Source organism: Sphaerodactylus townsendi, linkage group LG06 (assembly GCF_021028975.2).
Source record: "Sphaerodactylus townsendi isolate TG3544 linkage group LG06, MPM_Stown_v2.3, whole genome shotgun sequence".
NCBI lineage: Eukaryota > Metazoa > Chordata > Lepidosauria > Squamata > Sphaerodactylidae > Sphaerodactylus > Sphaerodactylus townsendi.
Window position 1 is genome coordinate 133,141,439 of NC_059430.1, and position 14,008 is coordinate 133,155,446.

The 14,008-nt window shown below is 52.3% G+C and overlaps 1 protein-coding gene across 4 annotated transcripts; it reads right to left on the bottom strand.

Annotated features, from left to right (window-relative positions):
• Window positions 1-2,986: 2,986 nt before the first annotated feature.
• On the bottom strand, window positions 2,987-11,325 carry FOSB (FosB proto-oncogene, AP-1 transcription factor subunit). 4 transcript variants are annotated; one of them, XM_048499345.1, is made up of 4 exons: window positions 10,913-11,325; window positions 7,510-7,824; window positions 6,421-6,528; window positions 2,987-5,113 (listed from the first exon to the last, which is right to left on the bottom strand). In XM_048499345.1, exons 1-4 carry the CDS (start codon window positions 11,042-11,044, stop codon window positions 4,637-4,639), a joined length of 1,032 nt encoding a protein of 343 aa, XP_048355302.1. In that variant the 5' UTR covers window positions 11,045-11,325; the 3' UTR covers window positions 2,987-4,636. The 4 variants fall into 4 exon arrangements, with proteins under 4 accessions (XP_048355302.1, XP_048355300.1, XP_048355301.1 ...); XM_048499343.1 differs by having other exon boundaries at window positions 7,444-7,824; XM_048499344.1 differs by lacking the exon at window positions 10,913-11,325 and adding an exon at window positions 9,343-9,546.
• Between the last annotated feature and the right edge of the window lie 2,683 nt (window positions 11,326-14,008).

Genomic DNA, 14,008 nt, shown 5'->3' on the forward strand with positions numbered 1-14,008 from the left:
TGGGACCTTCTGCATGCACACAGACCTGTCCCCGCACACCAGTCCAGCCACGCCCGTGCCTCATTTCCCAGGAATATTGCCTGTCTCTGCACATCCTTCCCCATTCAGAGGGGATAAAAGATATTGCCTTCTTTTCTTGGCTGTTCCACGAAATGGTTTGCCGTTGTATTCAGAAAAGCGTGGCAGTGCTGGGACTCCTGGGTCTAGAGGCAAAAAGGCCTGCTGCTCTGGGGAATCCTCTGTGGGAGGGCCCTCATCGCAGGGGCAGGGGGCTCAGCTGCTCTACCCCCTTGGCAATATGCATGGCAGGTGTGGACACCAGCACAGCACACATTGCCTCAATTCCCCCCTTCAGCCAAAGATTCTTGATTTGTTAAAAGTAGCACATCCCCATCATATAGGAGCAGCACACAAGAGATGTCTGAGCACTTTCTCAAAAGCACAGATGAAATGTTCAAAAAGCAGAGGGAGGAACCAGGGACTGGGAGACAGAAGCGGGTTGGGGCAGCACATGACTTCTGCCCCAAACTTGCTGAATGGCCCCAACCCCAAACTCTGAGCAAAAACCACTTGCTTGTTCTGAGAGTCCACCTGCCCTGCTCTGGACAGCGGGATGGAGACACCTCCAGTTCCCTGGTTTTGAAAAGATTAGAGAAGATCCGGGAAGACAGGACTGTGCAGCAAAGGTGGGCAAGCAGCAGGCCATTACTGACCTATGGGTGACAAGGTAGACTCCGTTGACAGAGTGGTGGTTCGTCATGGCCTTCCCCAGTCATCCACACTTCACCCCAAGCACGCTGGGTACTCATTTTGTTGACCCTGAAAGGATGGAAGGCTGAGTCAACCTTGAGTCTGTTGGTTTTCTCTCTGGCAAGAGATGCCTTGGCATTGCAAGCAGAGTGCGCGGAGGCAAAGCACAGTGGAGCATTCCCCGGCAGGCCATCTGCATCCACCCCATCTAGCCAGACAGATTAGAATAGAGAACCTCTTTCGCCACTTTTCTGTCCTGAATGGAGTTCACTAAACAATACTCTTCTTATTAGTTTAGAACCAAGGAATGACTCCGACTTTTCTTTATGCCCGTGCACACACACGCGCCTGGGAATGCTCCGCTGTGCTTTGCCTCCGCACACTCTGCTTGCAATGCCAAGGTATCTCTTGCCAGAGAGAAAACCAACAGTCAGCTACCTGAAACCGACTTCCATGGGAACCAAATTTGGGTCATGAGCAAAGCGCTGATTGCAATCCTGCAACTGACCACTGTGAGCCACAGGGCTCCTTTCAGTGTAGTTGCCTAAATAGAAACCCCAGCCACAGCAGCATACTCCACATGTACAGTATGATGGATTCCCAACAGGAAGGGGACAGTTACCATCATACCTTGTGTTTGGCTTGGTTGTTGCAGGAGTGCCAGGCTAGACCTGATCTTGGTAGAACCAACCAGCTGCCGCAGATGCAAGAGATTCAAAGGTGGCCACCACCACCACCCCATACTGATAGCAGAGGGCGCTCCAACATCAAGAATTGGGCGATATTCTGTAGGTTTTGTGCACACAATTCCTTTACAGACCCTGACTACGGTCCAGCATTGTCCCTTCCCACCCACTCCCCACTCTCTATGCAAAGAGGCAGGCTGGGCTCTGGTGCAGAGAAAGTCAGGCAGATCTTCGACATTCTTCGAGATCTTTTATTGCACCTTTAATGCATCTTAATTGACTTTTTTAAACATGAGCTTGAAAAAATAGATCTTATATTCCTAAATAAAAAGTGCATTTTTCAAAGCGGACTTTATTTGCCATTTCGCTAACCAGTTATGCGCAGGACAGGCAGGCTCCAGCCGAGCGCCAGGCAGCCTCCCTCTTCCACTCTGCTGGCCTGCCTCGCTCAATAAAACACAGCACAAAAAAATTACAATGGGTGGGGGGAGATAATAATAATAATAATATTAATAATAAAAAATTAAAATATATTCCCCCATCCCCAGCAAGTGTATAATAAGCAAAATTTAAAAAATAAAATGCCAGTTAAAATAAAACGATATAGATTTTTAAAAAATTAAAAACTGAAACATAAAAAAAAGGCTTGGTCACAAGAAGAGTTCTGGAAACATTCAGGACAGCGTCATGGTGAGCTCAAGAGATTCGAAAAGCAACAGGGCAGTTTTCCCCCGGGTCCATAACCACGCTCGGGTGATGGGTTAGCAAGAGGCAGCCAAGGTTGCTAAGCGGAAAGCAGCTGTTGCACAAGAACAAGTAGAAGAGAACACAGTAGCTGCTGCAACTGGAACATGAAGAGCAGGCAGAGACCCTCCTGGAAAAGAGGGGGGATGGGTGTGTCCATGCAGGGGCACAGGGTAGCTCTGGATGTTCAACTATGCGGGCCTCTGGGCTGAAGGAGGGAGAGGACAGCTTCACAGAAGAAATGCTTGGGAGGGTGTTAAATGTGTATCCAGGTTAAGGCAGGCAGAGTGGGGAGGCTGCAAAGCCTGGTGAGTAGAAGAAGAAGAAGAGTTTGGATTTATATCCCCCCTTTCTCTCCTGTAGGAGACTCAAAGGGGCTTACAATCTCCTTGCCCTTCCCCTCCCCCCCACAACAAACACCCTTTGAGGTGGGTGGGGCTGAGAGAGCTCCGAGAAGCTGTGACTAGCCCAAGGTCACCCAGCTGGTGTATGTGGGAGTGCACAGGCTAATCTGAATTCCCCAGATAAGCCTCCACAGCTCAGGTGGCAGAGCGGGGAATCAAACCCGGTTCCTCCAGATTAGATACACGAGCTCTTAACCTCCTACGCCACTGCTGCTCCTGTAGAAGTGCTGGAAAGAGGGAGGGGGCCTCAACGGGGTCTTGCCCTCAAAGACTGCCAGTCTGGGCTTGGTGGAAAGTGCCACCAAAGCAAAGCTGACTTATGGAGATCCCACAGGGGTGCTGGAGTCATTTGCCATTGCCTGCCTCTGCCTGGGCTGAGGGCATCCTGAGAGAACAGTGACTGCCCTGAGACCCCCCGGCAGGCTCCATGTGGAAGAGGGGGAAACAAATCCAGTTCACCAGAGAAGAATCCGCTGCTCTCAACCACCACACCCCACCAGCCAGCCTAGAAAGGGGGGAGAGGGCTCCAGCCCTGAGCAGTATCTGGATAGCTCTGTGCAAGGCCAGTTCAGGGCCCCTTGAACACAGAAGAGGCAAAGACAGGGGAAGCCACCATCCAATAGCAAACACGGGGAGCAGAGAGGGGGGAAGTGAGGCCAGCACTAGCAAAGGGCAGGAGCGCACCGTAAGCCTCTAAATATCAAGAACGGAGTCTGTACAGGAAAGAGGTACATTCACAGTATATCACCAAGGCCCCCCAAGCCCCTCCCCATGAGCCAAGCCAGTCTCTGACACACCTCATCACTCCCAGACAAAACCGAACAAAGTAAGGTGCCCCAGACAGGAAGAGGAGTCATTCCAGGGAAGGAGGAAGAGAAGGGCTATCCCATAATGGAAAAAGGAGAGGAGCAGATGGCCAGACCCTCTGAATAGAAAAAGGATCCCAATCTTCAGTGCAACAAAACCAGGGAGTGTTAAACCTCTGGAGGGTTTCACTTCAGGTTGGTAACATCCTGGGCTGATTATGTAAATTGGGGATTTTATAAGCTAGAATCATTTTATTTTAAACAAATAAACCAGTTAAAATTAATTTCAACTCTCCTTGAGATAAGGACCCACCTGCCTGTTACGGGGTGGGTCCCACTGAAGGTGAGCGATATTGACTTCCAAAGTAAACATGCATAAGATTAAGCTAGTTAGCTGCTCAAATTCTGCCTCAAATCAAAGTGCTTTTAAGTATCCAGTTTTATGTATTTGGAAGGTTTAACTGCTTTCGCTGTGGGAGACGCTTTCATGCCCATGGAAGCCCACCCATTACTTTCTACTGCCCTTTCTTGATCCCGGGTGAGAGACAATGCACTGAAACCCGGTCCTTGTAACCTAGATTAAAGGTTCAGGTGCCTGCTTCGTAAGCAGACAAAATGGAAAGTGCCCGAGCTGAAATTCACCAGGCGAGTCAATGCAGTGAAATTTAGGTGGCTTTTTTTTGTATTGGGGTGGGGAGGAGGGGGAAGAGGAATTCACGCTCCTTTTCCTGGCTGACAGGACACTTTGTTTGTTCGGCTTCTTACAAATGTAGAAAGAAATAGGAAAACATCACAGTCCTAATTTAAACCAGTTTCCTTTCAGAAAGTCAAGACCTGCCCCCCCTCCCCCCCCGCTCCAAAATCCCAGAGATCCAGCCAGGCTCAGCATTCTCCAAGGGGCGGAATTTGACTTGTGCTCCAAAATGTGTCGCTGTTCCTCTTGCCAAGGTCAAATTGCAGGAATTGAAAACAGACAAGATTCTCCGCCATGTGTTGCATCCTCCAAAGTTCAACAACAAAATGTCACACGTTCCAGATGTTGGCAGGTGATTGTTGGGGTTTTTTGGTGGGGTTCTTTTTTCCAGTGTTACATTTGACGGTCCAAGGTGTAGGCTGAGTGGTGGGGAGGGGGGAGCAGAATTCCATCTCTCCCTGCTCTCGCTCACAAGCAAGTTTGCACATGTGGGTTTATTAGTTAGAGAGCGTGCAAGATTCGAGCGTTTGATGGGTTTGTTTGTTTTTAGTTTCACAAGGCAAGGAGCGAGGGAGAGTTCAGGGAGTCGGAGGAGTGGTCGCTGCTGCTGTTCCGCTGGTGAGTGGCTCCACAGGAGGCTCCCTCTGGGTAGGTGAAGACAAACGAAGATGTATATGAAGGGTTAGCCGGGTACGGGTCGGTCAGCTGTTCACCATGTGTAAAGTAAGAACTAGAAAACGCTACCTCCGCCGGGCCCAGGGCTTGCACTCCACTGAGGGTCTGCTGGTAGTGGAGAGGCACAGACGAGTAGGCCGTTGGCCCAAAGGGATCCTCTTTTACCGCCATTGTCAGAGAGCCCACCTCAGTTGAGGTGCTGGGCTGGCCACTCAGCTCAGGTATGTCCTCATATGGAATTTTGCAGCTGGGCTTGTGAGCTATGAGGACGAATTCCAGCCGCTCTCTTTCCTTCTGCAGCTCCGCTATCTCAGACTCCAGCTCGGCCTTCTCTTCCTCCAGCTGGTCTGTCTCCTAGGGAAGAGGGACAGCGTGGAGTCAATGGAGGGCCAAGCCAGGAAGCAACGGGCAGGACGGGACCCAGAGGGCACGCACCACTAGCTGGGCCCAGGCGCCTGGCAGACCTTGAGGCCTACAGTAGGGTTGGCTGGGCACAAGCCCCCACCACTGGGCCACTTCAATATCCAGCAACTGGCATGCCCGCTGGGCAATGCCTCAGCCTGCCCACTCTTCTCTGGCAGTGGTGGAGGAAACTCCTGTCAAGATGCATCTAACTTATGGTGCTCCACAGGGGTTTCATGGCAAGAGATGTTCAAAGGAAATGGTCTCCCACCAGGGCCCACCCTGCTTAGCCTCCAGGATGAGCTCGGGCTAGCCGGGGCCAGCCAGGTCAGGGCTCAATTCACCAAGCAACTGCACATTCATTGATAAGATCTCGGACTCCTCTCCAGGCAGGCTTGCCCCATTTTTCACCCAAGCCAGACTCAAACAAGAGAGCGAGTGAATGCAACCGCCTGCCAGGCACCAGTCTGTGGAACATGCTAACCTCTTTCTTTTCCTTCAAAATGGCAGCTGGATGACCAGAAATACCCCAGCCATGAAAGACTGGCTTTAGGCTGCTCACTCAATGGCACACATACCTCTATCGAGTTGGAACGGTGGAGCATCAAACTATTTTGCAATGAACAAGAACAAACAGGAGGAATGTCTAAGTGGGGGTGAAAACAGCCGGAATGGGGAGTCTTGCTGGCCAGCAGCCAATCATCTAGGCAGGACGGGGACCCTCACTTGAAACAAGGTGTCGGGTGAGGGCGAGAATTTTATTCCTCTGAAGTGGCTTAGAACGATTTAAAGAAATAGAAACGGTGTTACAAGATGCAAAAAACAGGGTTAAGGTCCAAGGAATTATCCCTTTAGGCATACCAACAAAGCTGATCGTGACCAGATAAAACAGCTGGTTCAAAACATTCTCTTTGACTCAAGTTTTTAATCTTTGGCTTTATAAGCCTGTAGTATTAAGCTTTGCTGGGTTTGGGGGAGGAGGGGTACCAGAGGGGGGCAAATGAGGAGCCAGCTAAACCAGAGGGATGGCTTCAAGGAAGAAAATACAGATACCTAACAGTGGCTGCCAGCTATAAAATGGTCCAAAATTTACTGAATTTCAACCATTTCTCCTAGCATTGAGCAGGATGGAGTCCAGGCTCATATATATATGCCATGACTTGGCAAGAGGGAGGGGAAGTACAGCTCATAAGAGCAGCCCCAGAGAGCAACATCTCAGACTGACCAGAAAGTCACAATCTAGACATGTGTCTACTTACTGCTTGCAGTCGATCTGTCAGTTCTCTGCGGCGATTCCGGCATTTAGCTGCCGCCAGCTTGTTCCTCTCACGGCGGACCCGTCGCTTTTCCTCTTCTTCTGGTGTTAACTGCCAAGATAAGAGAGAGGTGGTCAGAAAAGGGAGGTCAAGAAATTCCCTTTCCGAAGCAAAGACTTCTTTCCCCAAGGGAAATGGGCCGGCAGCTGCGGTTCCCCCTGGGAAAGTCAGAAGGATTCTTCTCTGTGTGGGGGGGGGGACCCATTTCAGTCTCTGCACTCAACTCAAGGATCTACTTCCTGGTCTACAGGAGATGGATTCCCAATGTTTGCTACATGTCCTAAAGCAGCAGCAGAAGAGTTGGATTTATATCCCCCCTTTCTCTCCTGTAAGGAGACTCAGAGGGGCTTCTAAACTCCTTTCCCTCCCCACCCCCCACAACAAACACCCTGGGAAGTGGGTGGGGCTGAGAGAGCTCCGAAGAACTATGACTAGCCCAAGGTCACCCAGCTGGCACGTGTTGGAGTGCACAGGCTAATCTGAATCCCCCAGCTAAGCCTCCACAGCTCAAGCAGGCAGAGTGGGGAATCAAAGCTGGTTCCTCCTGATTATAGAGTGCACCTGCTCTTAACCACTACACCACTGCTGCTCCTAAAGATGCTGCCCCCCTCTCTAATGAAGTGAACATGGCCAGTCACTTCACTTAGAAGCCGCACATAGCTACGTTTGAGAGCTTCCAGCAGAGACAACTAGCTTGGGGAAGTCAGGAGCCACTTGCTGCACTGAACCAGCCAAGCCATAACGGCTGCTTTGGCGAAGCTATGCCTCTCCAGTTGTCACCAGGGGGAGCACAGCAAGGTAAGAAACACATGCACCCCACCCTTTCGTTGAGGCATTCCCACCTCAGTTACAGCAATTACACTTCAGGAATAGAATAACATTTCTTGCATGCTGGGGTGGAGGGAAGTGAGGTTGTCTCAGAGAGCAGGGTTGGAAATAGGATGCAAAATTATTGGAGTTAGTAACCTCGTTGCCGACTCCCCAGAGGTAGTTCCACAGGAGAAGGAAGGCCCTACAATCCTCCCAGCTCACCGTTTCCTCCCGTGTCCTTCGAGCCTGGGCCCTGATGGAACGCTGTGGGGCAGCAGCAGCAGCTATGGGGGCTGTCGGAGGCCCGCTGGCATAAGTACTCATGCCTGGAGCAGAGTAGCTGGTGCCAGGCAGATCATAGGGGTCCACTGGAGGGGGCTGCTGCTGCGGAGGCATTTGCTGGCCTGGAGGCTGCTGAGACTGAGCCATGGAGGAGATCAGGGTGGGTTGCACCAACCACTGGAGGTCTTGGCTAGTCGATATGGCTGTCACTGTTGGCACAAACGCTCCAGGCATTTCCCCAAGGCCGCTGCACTCCTGACAATGGACAAAAGACAACAAGCTCAGAGACTGGGCAAGATGGCTGCCCCAAAGGATTCAGTTTTGCAGGGCTGAGAAACAATAAAGCAAGTGTATTGTCAAAGGCTTTCATGGCCGGAACCATAGAATCATAGAGCTGGAAGAGACCACAAGGGCCATCAAGTCCAATGCAGGATCACACAATCAAAGCACTCCCGACAGATGTTCTTCCAGCCTCCAGAGAAGGGAGACTTTACCACCCAGTGAATTCCACCGTCGAACAGCCCTGGTGGTCACAAAGTTCTTCCTAATGTTTAGGTGGAATCGCTTTTCCTGCACCTTGAACCCATTACTCTGTATCCTGGTCTCTGAGGCAGCAGAAAACAAGCTTGCTCCCTCTTTGACATGACGTCCCTATCTAAAGCTATCCAAAACATAGCTATCAGGTCCCCCACTTTACCTTCGCTACTCCAGACTAAACATTCCCAGCTCCCCAAGTCTCTCTTCAGAGGACATGGACTCCAGACCTTTTCCCATTCAGAAATCCTCTGAAGAGATCCTCTGAAGATGCCAGCCACAGATGCAGGCGAAACATCAGGAGAAAATGCTACTGGAACACGGCCATACAGCCTGGAATCCCCACAACACCCCAATAAAGCCAGTTTTTGTAATCTCAGGGATGGGGGGTCCTGCTTCATTACTGAGGGATTCATCAGTAGCCTTTCAGCCACCGCATTCTCAGGACTACAGCCAACACTGGACACCCAGAAGAAGACAGTTGTGGGGAAGGTTGGGAGGATTCAGATCTGTTTGGCTGCAGCTCCAGTTGGTGCAAAGGCAGTATTCAAATCAGGAATGTGCTGAGAATGAAAGTGTCCGAAGGAGATCTTTGTCATAGCTGAAAGCCTCAGCTGTATCTTAGTCAACAGCCCTTATCCTCAGTGGCCCGCACCTAGAATTGCTGCTCTGTCAAAAAACACATTTTATCAGGGCTGAGTTGCCACTGGTCTATGCAGCAAGATAACCAGAACGCCCTTCCCTTTCATAGGTTTGTCCTACGCAGCAAACCAAATAATCTAGGACACCTGTGAGCTTGCAATAATTCATATGCCTGTCACACCAGCAGATCTCAACTCCGTTTTCTCAGGATTATCCCAAGTTATCTCTAAGGCATCCACTCGCCTCAACAAACACTACAGCCAAGGGCCAGGAATTGACAGTTTTCATACTAAGGTGTTGTGGGTTTTCCAGGTTGTATGGCTGTGTTCCGGTAGCATTTTCTCCTGACGTTTCACCTGCATCTGGCATCTGAAGAGATCCTCTAAAGATGCAAGCCACAGATGCAGGCGAAACATCAGGAGAAAATGCTACCGGAACACGGCCATACCACCCAGGAAACCCACAACATCCTAGTGATTCCGGCCGTGAAAGCCTTCAACAATTCAAATTCTCATACTATTCCTTAGTCCAAACTGCCATCTAGATGAGAGAAGATTAATTGCCTGCAAGGAGGGAGAGGATCCATGTCACCAGTACCTGATCCATATACTTTTTAAAGCCAGGGGTCTGCCACAAACCCTCCAGCAGTTTCCAAGGCATCTCTCTCCCTACTGATGACAGACAGCAAGGCGCAGTACCTGCCCTGCTGGCTTGATGGAAGGGGAAAGGACTGATTGAGGTCCCTAGGGTCATTTTTGGGGCAATGTCCTCATTGCAACACAAAGCCTCTGAAAGACACCAGTGTTCTGGAGACAGGGTCGGTTGGTCCTGAAAGCCCCCAAGTCTGTCAGGAACCAACTGTGTTGACCCAATTTACGAGAATCAAAAGGACCCCCCCCCCCCAGTACAGACACAGGTGCGGTACACAGAAAGAGCTGCTGCTGCCCACTAGCGCTAAACCCGTGGTTGCTGGGGGGGGGGGGGGGCAGGGCCAGGGGAGATTTTAAGAGAAGGTGAGCAACAATAAGCCTCGCCTGAAAATTTGCAGCTCCGTCCCCCCCCCCCCCCGAAAAAGGGCTTAAATGGGGGTGACTTCGCAGTTTGGGGTGATGTGTCCAGGCAACTGGGACTGCTTGAATCCTGAGCACCTGTATACCCCTTTCCGTTCCTAGGTCTGCAAAACCTGAAAGGCGCAGGCAAGAAGGAAGCGCCGAGGGAGGCGGGGGCACCACCCCAACCCCTGCAAGCCAGGTAGTCAACGGGGGAGCGGCTCCTTCCACAGCTGGCATCACACACAGCTGGGGGCGCCCCAGGGGCTTCTCATGCACCCCCCCCCCCGGCCACTCGTCTCCGTTTCATGTAGCAGGGACCAGAACGACACGAGGTGATGCTTCCCTCGAGGATGCACGCACCGGGTTTGCAAGGCAGGGGAGCTGTAGGTGGCTGCTTGGTGCTTTGGAGGGGCAACCCTACTCGGACCCCCCCGCAGGAGACTTAGGGGATGGAGGCTGCCTCATAGACCCCCTGCACAGGAAGGGGCAGCCCACATCCCATAATGGTCCCCGGACCGCGCTGAGAGGCGGACGGGGCGCATCCCCCCCCGCCGCTTTATTTTTAACCGCGCGCGCCTTTGCAGCCTTTCGGGAGGAAAGTGGCAGCGCAGGAGGCGGCTGCGGGGCGTGGTCACGTCATGAGCGGTTCGGCCAATGAGCGCGCGCCTCCCCGCGGCCCCGCCCGCTAGCAACGGGGGCGGGCCGGCGTTCCAAAATAGCCCGCGCGCGCTTGGGGCGGAGGACGACGCTCCGTACGTGCCTCGCGTCAGCACGGAGCGTTCCAGGACGTCATGCGTTACGCATGACCCCGCCCCCCTTCCCCCGCGCGCCCTCTTCCTCAGCCTCTCCCCGCGCCCTCCTTGTGCGCATGCGCGTCTACCTATCCCAGGGAAAAGTGGGTGCAGGACAAGAGTTGCGGACCGGCGGGAGAACTTTGCGGGGCGAGCGCAACAGCGGATCGCTCGCAGCGCAGCTGCAGCATGAATGAGATTCAGGTTAACTAAACTCCCTCGAAGCTTCGCGGCCCGGGCGGGGCTGCAAAGCGGCGTAGGGCCCCGGCCGACGGCGGAGCAAGCAGGTGGCGGGGCCCCGGGACCCTTCCCCACCTTCCTTACCTGCGAGGAGGCGGCGCCGGCGGCCGTGGGGCTGCCGAAGGAGTCCACCGAGGAGAGGTACTGGGACTCGGCCGACGGGGACGAGCTGCACCGCGAGGCGGAGTCGTAGTCTCCGGGGAAGCCCTGATACATCTCCCCGGGGGGCGCAAGCGGGAGGCCGCGGCCGCGCGGGGGGCGCCGAGAAGCCAAGGCGAGTGCCGAGCCGAGGCGCGCACCGCTCCTGCCTGCGGGGAAATCGCCGCCGGACCCCGCCGTCCACCGCCGCCTTTCAGCACCGCATCTTGCCGCGGGGCCGTCCCCGCCGAAGTCTCCTCGCTTCGCGCCCCGCGCCCCCCGCCCGCGTCTTGCCCCCCGCACAAGTCCCGCAATCCACTGCTGCTGCGGCGGCCCGCTCCGTCTCCGACGCTCTCGCTCGCCCGGCCCAAATCTTATGAATGAACCACGCTCGGCGGCAGCTTATTTATACAAGAGGGGCCCGCCCCCTGCGTGACGTCTCCAGGAAAGGCCCCGGCAGGGCTCCCGACTCCGGCCTCCCGCGCTCGCCCCGCGGCATCCCCGCGCCCCAGACTCGGCCCGCACGACCCGCGCCGACCGACCGACCTCCCCCCCAAAAATGAGCCCCGCGGTCGACCGGCAAGGGTGTCTTTTTCAGCTGGGAAAGCCGGGGATCCCTCGCTCCGCCCCTCCGGAGTTCCTGTGACGCAATTCGCCATATATGGGCTTGTCTCGGCTGTGTTTGTTTGGTATCCTAGCAATGACGTAAGAGGGAATCCCTTTCTCAGCCTAGCCAGCGCTGCGGCTGCTGAAGCGCCTCCTGGTCGCCGCTTCGGTGGCGGGTATTAATAGAAACTTTTACTACAATGCTAGAAATGGCTCGAAAGCTGCAGGCGCGCGGCGGAGCCGGCTGGGAAGGAGACCACAGCCACGGCTGTGCTCCAGGGCTGATCGCCGGGTCTCCGGAACGAGCGGAGACTGGAACCCCGTGCCACACTTCGGATGCTTTATAAACAACACAGAACAGTCGCGGGAGGAGGGGAGATGCTGTTATTTCCTTCATTTATATCCCTTTCATAGTCTCCTGGTGAGGTAGGTTTGTGAGAGAGTATGCTACTGACCCAAGTTCTCCCAGCAAGGAAGCTTCCATGGTAGATTCATACCTGATTCTCTCAGGTCCTAGTCTGACAGTAACCACTCCTCACGCTGACTGGTTCACAGGTTATTGGCCACCATATCTACATGGATCCTGCACATCTCCAGGCAGGATATCTCTGACTGCCAGGGACAAGAGCTGCTGCCAGGGACAAGAGCAATCTGGCCAGTGCAGGACTTCTGTGAATTTTTTAAAATCCACCTTTGGCCTCATCCTGCAAGGCTGTTTATAATGGATTCATCTATAGGCTGCCTTTTAGCTGTTTTTGTTTTTTCGTTACTCCATTGAATTGACTTAAGCATATATTAGTCAAATGCAAATTAGAGGCATTTGAAAAGAGGAAACGGGACAGAGTGAAAGAAAGCCAAGATATCTAACAAAAGCTGTTTTCCACTGGCAGAAGGAAAGTTCATCTGATGTTCTGTCCATCCAGTATAGCTCCACTATAGCAAAACTTTAAAAGCACACTGTTTTGTTGGTTTCTGCCCTGGCTAATTAAAGTTAACCCCAATAGTTAATCAGCTCAAGTTTCATTAAAGCATGCAGCCACAACCTTCTTCCATTCCTGCAAAGAACAGGGCTTGAAGAATGCCTGTGCCTGTGATTCATAAGTCACATTTGGGTTTTTTTTTCATTCTTAACCCCCCCCCCCCCACATTCCAGTTTTATGATACATTTGCAGACTGACCCCCATTATTGTTTAGCTGCCTCACTTGTTATGACCCAAAAAGAATATATTATGAACAGAACGGGGCTGGACTTTGAGGGCACCCAGTAACCCCATCCTCCAATTCCCAGATGTATTGCATTAAAAAAGAAAAGAAAAGGCAGAATCCTTTGGCGAGGCTGAACCTCACAGAGATGCCTTTCCCCACGCTACTTTATTTGACTTCTCTGTGACTGATCTGAGTGTGAGAAGTTAACACACACCCTCTCTTTGTGGTTGGCCTGCTGCTGTTAATCTCTGAAGAACAAGGGCACTTTCAATGTTGAGTAAGCTGCCAGACTCCCTTTCAGGAGTTTCCTGGGCCCTCATCCCCACAGGGAGATATTTGAACTTGTGTTGGTAGAAGTTGGGGCCCGATGGAATCCTGCTTGGGATATAAAAGCCCCAGAGACTGGACATGTTCCCCAGATAAGCTACAATGACTGCGGTCAAAAACTGAAGCTCCATCTTTGTTGACAGCACATGTTAGGGCTTGAAGATTTCCCCACACCTCTGCTCCAGGAAGCAGAGAGAGGGGGTTCCAAAGTGAAGACCTGAGCAAGGAAAATCCCAGCTAGGATTCTGGTTCTGCTAGATATGTGGAGGAATTAAAGTGCTGGCCAAGTGTGGTGTCGTGGTTAAGAGCAGGTGGATTCTAATCTGGAGAACCAGGTTTGATTCCCCACTCCTCTACCTAAGTGGCAGAGGCTTATCTGGTGAATCAGATGTGTTTCCGTACTCCTACATTCCTGCTGGGTGACCTTGGACTAGTCACAGTCCTCTCAGAACTTTCTCAGCCCCACCTACCTCACAAGGTGTATGTTGTGGTGAGAGAACGGGAAAGGAACTTGTAAACCACCTTGAGTCTCCTTACAGGAGAGAAAGGTGGGGTATAAATCCAAACTCTTCTTTTTCTTCTGGGGAAAGAGCTTGAAAACAACGGCCTGATGATTTTACCAAAAGAGAAGGCCTGTCTGGTTCAAAAGCTTGCATAGTTCTGCATCAATATCAAGTAACTTGCTAACAACAGCAGGAATTAATTGAAGCCATTATTTGGAAAGATAATGGTCAAACTCTCAGATATGCATGGCAGTAATTGAAAAGAAATTTTAGTCAAGGACTGTGGCCGTTCTAAACCTGTGCAGCCTTAAACACGTGCTTAAAACACATGATCAAGAACACTGGAAATTGCATTCAAGTTGAATAAAATGAATCCATTTTATTTTTCTTGCTGCAGGAG